Below are 13,631 nucleotides of genomic sequence, written 5' to 3'. Positions count from 1 at the left end.
AAAATCATGAAAAATAAGAAATAGAATAGCAATATGTATTTATATAGAATCGATACAACAATGATAAACATCTCATAAAATATTTGCACATTTATTCCCGACTACTGTAACTGAAACTGTAGATTCTTTTCCAACTCAGTGTAGTTCACAAATAACCAGGAACAACTAGGGAATATCATTCAGTGACCAATGAATGGAGAAGAGCTCATACTCTCAAGCAGCCATGTTCAACTAGCAGCCTGCAGCCTGTGTGTCCTTTATGAACAATTTTATACTAGTGTGTATTTGCTACTTACACACATTACCTGTATTATATAGTTTATAAGCAGAAGGCACTGTGTCGCTGACTAAGTCTAGGTGTGGGTTTCTGTTAGGACTGGGCTGTGAGGGAGGGTGATACACATGCCATCATCCATGCTTTTCATTGAAAAGAGAGATTGCCAGCAATTAGTGTGGCATCTCTTGGCACAGTCAGATCTGTCCCAGTTCCCCTGAGGGTGTGGTTTATTGTGATGAGATTATAATGGGAAAGAGGTTGTCTGAGTGTTAGCAACTTATCCTCATCTGAACTGACATAGCCAGTCTCGAGTTTACAATTGGGAGTGTGTATGTGATGATTCAGTGGCTGGCCAGCACCTAGGAGTATGTGGTTATCAGTGTCCAGCCATTAATTTTTGGAACAAGTAGCATAGCTGACAAGGCTATAGGCTGTCAGTTTGCAATTCAATGTGGTGATACTACTTTGCTCCTAATGGAAATAGTTTCCCCTTATATTATGCTAAGTTAGGATTTTATGGTACCCATTTGACCATCTTGACGGATGAAAAGAAAATTTGGAGTAGTTCACATAAAATATAACCTATGAAAAATTCAAAGTACTTTGTCATTTCACTCGTGCTTATTTGCTCTAACTGGGTTGCATATATAGTGAAACGGGAAACAAGCTTAGTGGCTCTGAGGTTGACATTTCATGTTCTCTTGAGAAACTTGAGACAACTCATGACACAATAGTGTGCTGAGAAAAATTAAAACTCAGAAGACAAGGTATGCTTGTGCCTTCTAAGTCTTATTTCTAGGGCTGGAGGCCATAGAAATGTTGATATTTCTGAGTCTAACATTACTCTACACTGATCCTTTTTTTTTCTCACTGTTCTAAAATGTTAAGTGAGATGATAATATTATAGTATCTAGAACTTGGTAATTGCAAAGAGTTAATCCTCTTCCCTGTTCCCAGGTGACAGAAGGTAAATGTCATGGAAAAATTACAAAGAAATTAGAAGGCTCTCATACTAAGTTGAAAAGTTCCATTTTAATTCCTATAATGAGTCTGTCTTTCCACTCCCTTCTAAGTGAGTCAGAAATTTCTAATAAGATAGTCACAAATTGCTTACTGTTCACAGTAATTGGAATTCTGGCTGTCTTATACTAAAAATGTTTACATAGACATGCCTCCATGATCTTCACAAATAATAAAGCTGAAATAACTATATTTTGAAATTTTATAATCTTAGGTTACAATTCGTATTTTAAAACCAGCGCACCTATTGCATATCACTGGGGAATGCAGTCTAAGAGTTGTTTTTTTTTTTTTTTTTTTTTTCTCCCATCAAAATATATATAAAGATCCCCCTGTGTCACATAGCTCTGTGTTTTTGTTTGTTTATCCTTATTAAGCCTTTGGACATAATGAGTGCCCTGATCCTGGAATTCCAATCAATGCACGGCGGTTTGGGGACAACTTTCAATTAGGAAGTTCAATTTCAGTTATTTGTGAAGAAGGATTTATTAAAACCCAGGGAACAGAAACAATTACATGTATTCTTATGGATGGAAAAGTAATGTGGAGTGGACCGATTCCAAGATGTGGAGGTAAGTGCGGCAGTGACAGAAGCATAAAGCTGTCATCACTACACATACTTCATGTTACTGCATTAGTGTATCTTATTTTGTTTGTGTTTTAATTATTATGATGTATCCTTAATTTTCAAAATTGAATTGATCATTATTAATGTATTAAATTTATGCTAAAACACTGATATAGTTAACATCTATAATTTTATAAGTATATTTTGCTAAATTCATCTTCAATATTTTTATTTCCAAAAAGTATAGTGCAGAAAATTCAGAAATATATATATAAACACATATACATATATAGATAGATGTAGATGTCTATGTATGCAGAGTGTACGTATATAGAGATAAGCTAGAACTGCGAAAAACCTTTGATAATAATCACATGATAATTTTTCAAATGACTCCTTCTTTTTCTTACTTTCCCCAATTTTCTACTTACCAGTGTTCAGATTTACAACAGAAACATTCATTTACTGAACTTCTCGCTGAATTGAGAATGTTTATGAGATATATAGGTTTTGAAGTGTAGCATTCAAAAAAAGATGCATAAATTGCTGATTTTCATTGGCTCGGATGACTGATGAACTCCAGACTATGTAACATTATTTTCACAGTTGCCCCTTCAGTTAGTGCCCCCTTCTTTATTTCTAGTGTCTTTCCATTTGTGAGTTTAGGGTGCCTAACTACATGACTTTAGTATTTTTTACCAAACTTTAACGTTGTTAAGGGTTTAGAAAAAACTGCTCAGGCAACAGATACAACTCTGATATTATTTTTTAAAAAGTGAGACCACATAATAAGACTACAAGATATAAAAACAGGAAGCAGTGTTCAATTTTTACATCATGCTTTGCTGCAGGGCTCCCCAACCCCCTGTACCTCAAATTGAGCCTAGGATTGCCCTGGCTGTGAGGGAACTTGCAGTCCTTGTGGCTCACTCTCCCAGGCTGCTGGATTTGCAGGCTGTGCCACCACACCGGGATTCCATTCATTCCTTTGTGACAGTTGCTGACCCAGATTTTGGAAAGCCTATAAAAACACTTAACGAAACAATGGGTGGTGATAGATTTGTTTCCAGCATAAGGTACAGTCCTGGTTTAGAGTAACCAGGGAGAGCACGAGGGACATGACCGCAGGGTGGGTGAAAAGCGTGCTTGGCCAACAGTGCTCAGTGGTTCTGGAGTTATGCTGGGGCCCGTGGAACTGCTAGGCTGGGAACTGACAGGTCCTGAGTCCTCTCCTCCTGTGTCCTGAAAATGGATTTTAGCCTGAGCGAAGAGACACAGACAGCACCTACAAGTAAGTGTTAAGTTTTGTAGGATGCTCCATGCTTACCCATGTTGTTGATTTTAGTACTCCTTAGTACCTAGCTGGTTGCCGGGGGGGTGGGTGGTGGTGGTGAGTAATACGCAATTATATTAATAGCAAATGATTTTTAAATCACTGTGAATTCTGGAAGACAAGTTGCAACTTTCTGTAGCAAATAATGGTATTTAACTTTTAAAACTAAGCAAGACAGTGTATTCACAACTCTTAATTTGGCACCAGCCAATTATCCCTTCCAACACCCTGAAAAAGAAGCTGTATGAAGTTCCTGAAAGACGAGACTGGTTTTTTGTGTGCATGAGTGAAATGACACATAGTTGGCTCACTTGCCTGCTTGTGGATCCAACACCAAGGTGGGAACATCACTAAGAATGAGATTGGAGCCAAAGAAGTCTGAGGCAGGGTGGGCCACATGCAATTTTGTTGTGACACTTGCCAGGCTACCTACCATATTGCAGGCCACGCTTTGAGCCAGTTCCATCCAGCAAGCAGTCTGACATCAGTGCCTATAAATCTTAAGTGAGGTTGATGTCTTAGACTCTAATTAAGCTTTGCATTGATTTCCTGTTTTTTGGTCGCACTTCTGCTTATGTACTAACAATAAAGGTCTGAGACTAGCTGAGAAAAGCATACTTTTTCAGAATTATTGAAATCTTTCTGCTTCCCCCACCATTTCTCAAGTTATCTCATGGCAGCTCCTACTTATATAAAAACCAGTTCTGAGAATCCTATTTTCTTCCTTTGTTCTCAAGATATTTTAGATTTTCTTGAAAAAGTTTTGGTCTTTACCATCTTTCACCTTTAGGGCACTATCACAGCCTCCAATATACTTAGCATTGTGTCCAAAACTCTTTTATTCTCTTCCTACTGAACATTTTTATATAAAAGATTTATTTAAAAGAACATTTTTTAATATCTGTGCTAACCCGACTAAATTTTCCTTGGATATTATTATCTTCACTTGAAGCATTCTAAAATCCAACTTCTTGAAAGTTACTTACATGTGTGGATATCTATATATTTAAAATTGAAAAGGGTTTTTTTTCAGGATTTTTTATCAGTACCTTTAGAACAAGTGAAGAGAAGGCAGTGTAAAATAGTTGGAAAACTTAGGGCTTCTGCCAATTTGAAGATTGCTGCTATCCTTCTTCTCAGCTGCTCTTTATCATTCTTACTGGTTAGGATGCCTACTGGTTAGGATACATACTGATTAGGATACTGCTGGTTAGGATATCTACTGGTTAGTTATTCTGCAAGTTCATGAATCACCTGTTTCAATCCATCCTTAATTTTAAAATTGAGGAACATCTGAAAAGGGGAAAGGTGTTCAGTTCCCCATAACCCAAGAACAAAGATTGTCCCGCCCAAAGAGGGACATAGTCTCTTAATATGTTCCAGTTCTATAATCCTACAACTGAGGTTAAATATATTTTAGATTGTTTAAATATAGTAGTTGGCTAAAAGTGAATCACTCATTTTATTCACTGACCAGAATTTTAACAATAAGTATAGATTTTAGGCTTTCTGAGAATTTAAATTTATTCTCCAAAATTCTCCAGTGTCATTATGAAGATAAAGTTTAATTTTAAAATCCTTCTGATCTTTCAGTTCTGCTAATGGAAAATGAAACATGTATATTTATTTTTGCAATCATCATCAAAGTCGTTTCATTTTAAATTCTACAAACTGTCATCTCTACCTGACTAAATAACAGTCAATGACAACTTTACCCACATGGGACCTAAAACCTATATGTAACTGTCTCTAGGTAGCTATCCTTGGTTTCAGGTCTCCTTAAATGAAACATCCTGAAGCCATGGACAGTGTGGTAAGTGGTTTCTTTCCCTTCTTGAGGAAGCACACAGGGTCTCTAGAAGTTGAATCCTTCAGTGGTCCTACTTAAGAATTTTTTTCCTGAGCTGCTGCTGGGAAATTCCTTGAGCTCCTCCTTTTTTGTTTTGTACCCCTTTTTTTGTTTTTTGCTAAGCACAGTTACCTAGCACTTAGCGTCTAGCAGGAACATCTGCGTTACATTTTTTTTTTCCTCTTTTCACTGTTTGTCATTGCTAATAATTTAGTTGCTAACATGGATGAACTGTCCACTGTGATTAATCCAGACTTAGGAACTTTAGCAGAGTGATTTAAGATTCATTAATAAGAAAGAAATTTTTACCATGTTTGCCTCTTAGTTGGAATGCAGAAGTTTCACACAGTCCTAAGGCATAAGCCCCAGCATTCAGTATCTACACTGTACATAGAAGCCTGGCTTTGCCAAACTATTCTCCTCTCTCTTACCATTTTTGTACTCCTTGGCCCGTAACTTGGTTTACATGTGCTTACCTCTTCATCTTCCCTAAATATAATCATCAATTTATTAAGAAGTACTCTACCATACATTGTCCAGTGAATCATCAGTTCATCCCAGGCCTATGATTTCAGTGGAAGTCTGTCTCCTTGGAAGCTTGGTGACATATCCAGCACCTTATTATAAAATATTATGAGAATTTTTTAATTGAAAGAGTTCAAAATTTTGGCATGCCTTTTCAAGTTGCTTTCTGAGTTGCATTCTTATTTTATAAATGTTTCCCTGTATATTTGCCAGTAATAAACATCTGAGCCATGCTCTGAGGCTTAGATAAATCAGGAAAGCTCTCACATGTCAAATAGAAAGCACTAAGTCACAGAGTTCTCTGCTTAAAAAAAAGAGTTGGTTATGAACTAATTTTCCTATCTCTGTTGTGGCAACTAAAGGAAACATTTCCTGAGTATGAACGTTCATTATTCAATGGTGAATGTCATTGTTTTTGAAAATAAATGTTACTGAACTCTATTCATAAAGACAGAAAGATGAGACGGGTGTATTTGAAGACCAAAAATAAGTGTTAAATTACAAGCTATTCAATATTTTGTTATAAAATCTAAAACATATGCAGTCTTTTTTTTAAAACTAAATGTTCCTTTGTACCTTAAAATTTTAATGCTATTTGATTTTATGAAAGATATACATCTTCTTGCATTTCATTTTCTTAAATAAAGATTCAAGGGAATGAAACTCCCGATCTACTATGTCTGGTACGAGCTCATGTTCTCTAAAATTGAAGAATGAATTTTGGGAACAACGGCAGTTAAGAGCAGAATATATTTATTCAGAGAAAGAGAGCTTCTGTCTGAGAGAGACAGAAGGCTTCTGAGAAGATTGCCAAAGACTCTGTCTTTTCCAAGGACTTTTATAGAGTAAAATCATTGGGGTGAGACGGGTTCAAGGTGGGGAAAACTGGGAACTCACAAGGCAGATGGGCATAAGATGGGACAGAACTATGATTAACCAAGAAGATTAATAGTTTAGGTAAAATTGTTTACATTAGGGGCAAATGGGGAAGCGAGTCACATATGGGCATTGTTAGCAGTGACTTTTCCCTTGGGGTTTGGAATCGTGACTCCTGACTTCCTCAGGGTGATAGGGCGCCATTTAGAATATCAGTCCTTAGGATATGGATGCATTTGTTTGATCATTTTTCTTGAGTCTTGGCCCACAGCGGGAGGTGTCTGTCTCGCCCATAGTTGCAAGGTGTCTTGGCTTGTGCACTGGCTCCTTTGAGGACCTAGCTCAGTCTCACTGCCTGTAATATTTCTAACTAACTCAGCTGCCTGCAACAACACTAAGCTGGTTTGTTTAGTCTCCCTTCTTTGTTTCTCTTCATCAGTATGATTTGAGTGTTTACCACAGAGCTAGGTTTCAGATATTTTCTCCTCTTCCATTTAGTCTATCGATGACTTTAACACAGTCTCAAATTTGAAGTAACCACTACGTGCTGATATCTCTCAGTTTTCTATTGCTAGCCTAGCAGAAACTCATGTATTCAATTCTTACTCATTAACTGCACTTAACTGTTTAATATTCATCTCTGACTTATCCAGTATCGCAAACTGATTTGATGTCCCTATCAGTCCAAATCTGCTACTGTCAAAGACTATTAAAAGAAATACTGTGATGTCAGTAAATCAGGCCATATGGCATTCCTTTCTCCTTTTATTTTCCTGTGACAACTATGTAGTGTCTCAGAAAAATGTAACTCTTTCTAAAATATTTTCAGAACCCAGTTATTTTTTTTTTCCACTTCTGGTAATGTTGATATCAGCAGTACCTCTGGCCTCAATGGCTGTGATAGTCTCAAAACTGGTCTTGGGCTCTGCTCTTGTTGTTAATCCGTTCTGCTCTCTAGATAGAAGCCAAGTGATGTTCCTCTCTTCTCAGAAAAGATGTGGCTTCTGAGCAGTTCTCCCCTGATAGTCCTTCACCTTTCCCCCATAAATCTCATGCAGGAAGGAGGCTTTGTCGTTTCAACCTAGAAATGTACTGTTTATTTTGATCTGTGCCCACCATTAATTTCTTCATAAAAACTTCTGCAGGTCTCAGAAGACCTTGAGTATACGTACTATCTACTTCTTTATTCCTTTTTACACATGGCTCTGCCTTTCCTGCCTATTACATGCTATCCAGCAGTGCCCTCTTTAGTCTAAAACAACCTCCTTAACAAAAGTGAGAATGAAATATATTGGCCTTCTGGATTACATGGTTGTGTTCTTGAATATGATTAGCACATAATACATTCACTGGACTGCTTTGTAGCTAAAGAAGATTTCATTTAGTGAAATATATTGAAAGAGTCTGGCAAACACTATGGCTTAAAAGTGATGATTTAATTATGATGCTGAGATCAAATTGAATGAAAGAAAAGGCACCTCTTTCTGGTGGAGACCCATAATAATTTCAAGCATTGTTATCTTTGCAACCTTCCTGATAAGGAAAACAATAGAAGTAAATGTGTGAGTAACAAGGAGTAGAGTTACATTTTCCTGCTGCTTCTGAATTGGCAATTTAGACTCCTTACTAAAGAAGAAAAAGTGCCAATATTTCTCTCCCTAGACACTGTGGCCCAGACATTCTCTACAGAATTTACCTGGGTTCTAACTGACTCTTCTATCTTATTCTTGATCTATGTCTACCCACACCTAATTTATATAAGCTGCAATAAGAAAGATAAATCTATACCATCTTTACGTCTATCTATCTATCTTCTATCTGTCTAATCTGCATCAGGCTGAAGAATCCTATTCTACTTAGAACTGACCCACTTTGGAAGGAAGGACTCTTAAGAGATTTGCTCACAGAGAAGACAGATGCCTGCATAAGAGGAACTAGGATCCCTAGGCAGGTATTTGTTTAAACAGTGGACTTGATCTGCCTTCTGTGCTTGTGGAACAAGATCAAAGAATTTGGGGAAAATCTAGCAATTTGGAGGCAGGTCCATTTCAAACAATTTGACAAGTCAGAGATGTAATTTTTCTATGCATCAAAAACAATCAAAGAAGATACTTGAGTTTGGCCACCAAATAAAGGAAATCTGAAAAGAGACCACAGGGTTGCTCTTAGGGATAGAAGCAGGATGGTGACTGGAAAAGGTTAAGCTTCCCTGTATCAAGCCACATCTCCTCTCTGTTGGCCTTTTCAAACAGCTCATTTATTCTTCTCATGGGAAAATAAACATGCTCAATGCCTGACAAATGGAAAGCACCAGAGACTAGTCAGAGTAAGTGAGGGAAGTGGCAGCAGCCAGGAGAGGATGTGACAGCATGCTCTACCTCTTCCTAGCCCCATCTCCTCACAGGCAAAGAGAGTGGAAGGAAAAGCCAGTAAGCAAGATAGTAGAAAGAGAAGACAATATGGTCTGTGCCCCAAGTGCTGAGTGCAACAGTGAATCAGCAGTTACCAGTCCTCCCACAACATGGTCCTCTTTGTCCTCCAAGTCTCTCTGATCACTGCCCTAAGAGGTATCTTGAATGGATGGATTCTTGAAAGGAATGATAGAAGACTTTTAAACTGGACTGGATCTTTTTTTTTTAAATGGAAAATGATTTAAATTGACTGGAAAATCAACAACATATTTTTAAGGTGAGAGGATTTGCCAGTAGTTAGAATGGAGAGAGAGAGAGAGACAAAGGGAGAGGGAGATGGAGAGGGAAAGGGAAATAGAAGAGAGAGAGACAGACAAGCAAAGAATGACTGAGAAACTACTTTTTTGTGCCACCAATTTCAGAATATCCTATAAAACACTAACACAAGCAACAATTTTTGCGCCTTTTTAACAAAGCACCCTGAATCCCTATGGCTTCCCTAGAGAGACATCTGAGAAAATTATTCAGGTGAATAGGATGGAGTGAATTCCCTCAAGAACTGTTTGGAGACAACTCAGGACTCACTTTCGCTTTGAGAGTGAGGGGTTTTTGTGTGAAGCTCAATTAGCCTCAGAGGAAAGGAAAAGCATCCATTCACAAGTATCACACTCTTCGGGGCCAATTCTTTTGAGGGAGCAATTGAAGTAACAAACTGATGCATATATCGGAATCGATTCATGGTTCTACTACACAGAACTAATGTTTGCTCGTGCATAAGTATTTATATCTAAGGAGGAACCCTTTTTCAAATTATATAGTTATGTAATAATAATTTGTTTTAGTTCTCCTATAGGACTATGATGGGCAAGTAATTTAACAGCCAGTGTAGGGCTTTATTCCTAATGTCTGTTGAGCTGAGTACAAAGGAGAAGAAGAGGTTATGTAAATGTAAGAGGTACAGAACAAGGATTCAAATTTCTCTGTAATTCTAGCCTGTTAATTCCTGCTTCTGCCTTCATCTTTTTATACTAGAGTCAAACAACTAATTTCCTTTAGAATTCCTTTAATATTCTTTGAACCATCATGCAATGTGCAGACCTTGGAGGGAGCTTACCATGCCTATAACCATAAAGCAAGCTAAAAAAAAAAAAAAAAAAAAAAAAAAAAAAAAAAAAAAGGAAAGCAGATCATTGTGTGATTAGTCCCTGAGGTGATACCTAGACGTTTTCGGGCATATCTACACAGAAAGCCTTGTTAAACAAAACAAGATGCTACAATGCTTGTGTCTTAAATTCACTTATCCCCAAATTCCTGCTATCAAATTCAGTTTTTGAAGTTTCAAATATTCTTGAATACCTCAGTCCTACTTCCCAGATGGAAGATCATCCATCTGTTGCTGTGAAGCACCAACATTTTAGAATATCACTTAGGCAAATTTCTTCTGAATACATTGTGAAGACTTACTCATATAGATCATGTGTGTGTGTACGTGCATGTATGCATCAGTATGTATTCTCAGTACATAACACTTGAATTCACCTTGAGAAACTGGTACAGATACATATTACAATGATTTCCTGTCTTTGTCGCCCACACTCTCTTTTTCCACTTACACTCTGTATACATTGATTATGTGCTTTTCACCATGAATAACACAGAAATATGCCTGTATTCTAACTCAAATTATAAAACTGTCTTTAGGTATTAGAAAAATAAAATCATAAATGGACTATGCCTACCTTATATGCTTTGCTTTGCTGTCTTTATTGTTACAAAGATTAGAGGCAATAGCTTCTTTTTCACTAAAATATTCAAATCATCCCATCACAGAAACCAGAGTCGTCATCCAGGAACATCTTGGAGGTCCATGTCACCCATGTCCTCTTCGACTTTCTCTTTATAGGCCACAGAGCCTGAAGAATTAAATGCCCTGGAAGACTGGGATCGGAGGTCTTGTTGAGCACAGGGGTTTTGTTCTCCCACCTTACAACTGACAAAATGCACTCTCGGAATCTACATTTTAATTAAAACTAAAGTTGTTAAGTTTTTTCAAGCAGTAACTGCTTAAAATTGAAAGACATCCATAAACTGACCCTTCTTTTTTTCTCCACTAACTATTCATTGAAGAACTACAAAACTGACTTTCTCCTACTCACTCAGTACTTCTCACTCCCTGCTTCAGTTCATTCTGTCTCTTCATAAAAATTTTTTATAGCCATCTTTTAATTTAAACTCTTATCTGTCAACATCTACCTCATATCTATGGGACATTACCTGACCTTCTCTATGTTTCATGCCTCCCTACATAGCTCAGGTATATGTTTATCATCTTTCATGTAAGCCACAAAAATTGTGTACCCTTGAAGGCAGACAAAATGCTGCTATATAGGTATTTTTTCTGTAATTTCCAAAGCTAATGTAATGCCTTGTATAAAGTAGAACTAAATCAATGTTTATAGAATCAATAAATAAGTGAATAAAATAATTTATAATTGAGAAAGCACTTAAATGGGAGTGTGTAGAACTTCAAATTTATATCAAAGATCTTTGGACTGAATATCCCTCCAAATCTGCCATCGTAGTGTGTTTTCATTAAATCTGTTAAGATAGTAAGAAATGCTTAAATAAATATATGTCTTCAAAAATCAAATGAATGTCTAGCAGGGAAAATAGTTCCTAACATGAAGTTTAAAAATTTGAATGAATCTCACCTTTGCCCTTTACCATGCTGTGATTTAATCAAATCATGAATTTCATTTTCTCCAGCTAAAGTAAACCTAGACATTTGTGTTACATCATTATTTTTTAGAAGTAAATAATGCATTAAATGTACCAAGTGTGGTCCAACTTAGTCATCTAAAAAGGAGACAGAGATTTCAACTTGACCCACCAAGTAGATTCTTGATTCACAGCATGGGGAAGGAATTTCAGGACATGCCAATGTGGTACCTGTAAAGATCAGACAGAAAGTAAGGAGAAAGACTATAGCTTGGTCAACTGGAGGACAACTCTGCTTTGGGGATTAAGACATTGGCCTAACCAAAAAAGCTTAAGGCCAGCTTTTCAGGACTAGCCGAGGGGTCCAGGGTCTCTTGGTAATTTTGTCAGCTCCAGCTTCCATAGCTCTGGAGGGATCTTGTTGGCTTGAGGGCTGTTTGGTGCATATGGTCACCCTTGCTTGGGAAGGTGCTGTCTCCATTCCAGTCTTGGGGTAATTGGTCTCACTTTGAGGGAGATGTTGTCTTCATAGAGAGGTCTCAAGGCTCTGCTTTTCCGGGAATTCTAGGTGCAGTGCTACAGTGAAATCTGGAACTTGACCATGTGAAGTTGAGAAATTTGGCCACTGAGAGTCCCAGAAAATTCTTTGCAATAGTCTTGTCTTAGTGTCTTTAGCCTTGAAAGAGGATATCCTAGGTTACCTAGGATAACCGAGGTAAAGCTGGGGCTAACAAACCTCACAATACAGTGATTCCTGAGTGATTAGCTTTTCTGTGTGAAAAACTGAGTAGAGATGTGCCCCCAATACTAAGACAATAATGGAGAAGAAAGTTGGAGTTTCCTTTTATCCTTCATAATTTTATTTTTTTAAACCTACTGATAAGCACTTTCTAAACTGCTAAGCACCTTTGGTTGGTATGGCAGAAATGAGCAGCTGCCATCCACTTGGTAGCTGAAATAAAATGACCTGTGGGGCAAGGTAGGAAGGCACAGTTGAAAGTGACACTGGCATCATCACCTAGTGAGTCTCAAGAGGTAGCTGAAAGAAAGCAATTCTGTCAATAAATTTATAGATTTTTTTTCTTTCTTTCTTTTTTTTTTTTTAACTGTTTTTAAGTATATCAAAGAAAAATCCACAAAGTTGAACTGGCAAGCAAACTTTTATTCAACATTACTACAATAAGGAAGAGAGGTTGAGTTAAACTCAAGAAGAAGGGGTTTTAAACAAAGGGGTTGGTGATGTCAAATACTGGAAAATGTTGGAGACCAGGTACAAAAGTGGATTCTGCCCCTTTGCAGAAGGCTTCGTTGCCAAGCGCCCAGATGTCCAGTGTAATTAAGTCCTTCACAGTTGCTTCTTGTAATTTATTGAAGTTAGGTTCCTCCCTTTCCAGAGAGACTAGAAGATCTTTTGATTGCATTTCAAAGAGATTTTTCCTAGGTAACTAGAAAAGATATTCATGGGTTTTCAAGCAGAGAAATGCTTTATCTATGTTCTAACACAAATGCTCTAAGAAATGAAGATCGGAAGGAGGATGTGTAAAGTAAAGAAGAAGGCCTTCTAAAGTCTAGTAAAGCCAAAAACTGTTTTGGTCAAATGAGAAGTAGACTATTTTGTTACAGCACTAAACCATAAGAATGCATTTTGGCAGCCACTTTTGTTTGTTTGTTTGTTTGTTTAAGACAGAGTGTACCTGTGCAGCTTGGGCTGGCCTCCTTCCGCTGTCTCTCAAGTTCTGGGGTTACAGATGTGAACCACCATGGCTGCTTTGGCAGCTACCACAGTATTATTCTAATTCGTACACTTAGGGAGAGAAAGTCCAAAGAGATGGGCCCTTCAGGCCTTTGTGCAAAGTAATGACATGCTAGCTATTGACTCATTTAAGTGTATTAAATGAAACCATTTTTCCCTGATGGTTTCATACTCAACAATCTTTGATTCCCCCCACCCCCCATAAACATTCACCTTTTACTTCTACTTCTATTGAAGCTTTAACATCAACCCATGTTGATAAAGATTCCAAAGAGAGTCAAGAGGTCCAGATTCTCCTGTC

The 13,631-nt window shown here is 37.4% G+C and overlaps 1 protein-coding gene across 8 annotated transcripts in view; it reads left to right on the top strand.

Annotated features, from left to right (window-relative positions):
* Csmd3 (CUB and Sushi multiple domains 3) overlaps positions 1-13,631 on the top strand; it is a 1,082,130-nt gene that overhangs the window by 677,602 nt on the left and 390,897 nt on the right. For all 8 annotated transcript variants that reach the window (XM_063257640.1, XM_063257641.1, XM_063257642.1 and 5 more), the window contains one exon: positions 1,675-1,869. In XM_063257640.1, the coding sequence (XP_063113710.1) occupies positions 1,675-1,869 (195 nt within the window). The remainder of the gene's footprint in view (positions 1-1,674; positions 1,870-13,631) is intronic.

The sequence above is a fragment of the Cavia porcellus genome, unplaced genomic scaffold (genome assembly GCF_034190915.1).
Source record: "Cavia porcellus strain 051 isolate PalLab524CR breed Dunkin Hartley unplaced genomic scaffold, mCavPor4.1 scaffold_10, whole genome shotgun sequence".
NCBI lineage: Eukaryota > Metazoa > Chordata > Mammalia > Rodentia > Caviidae > Cavia > Cavia porcellus.
The sequence above is the reverse complement of the archived record's forward strand: the minus strand, read 5'-3'. Positions and strand labels throughout refer to the sequence as shown.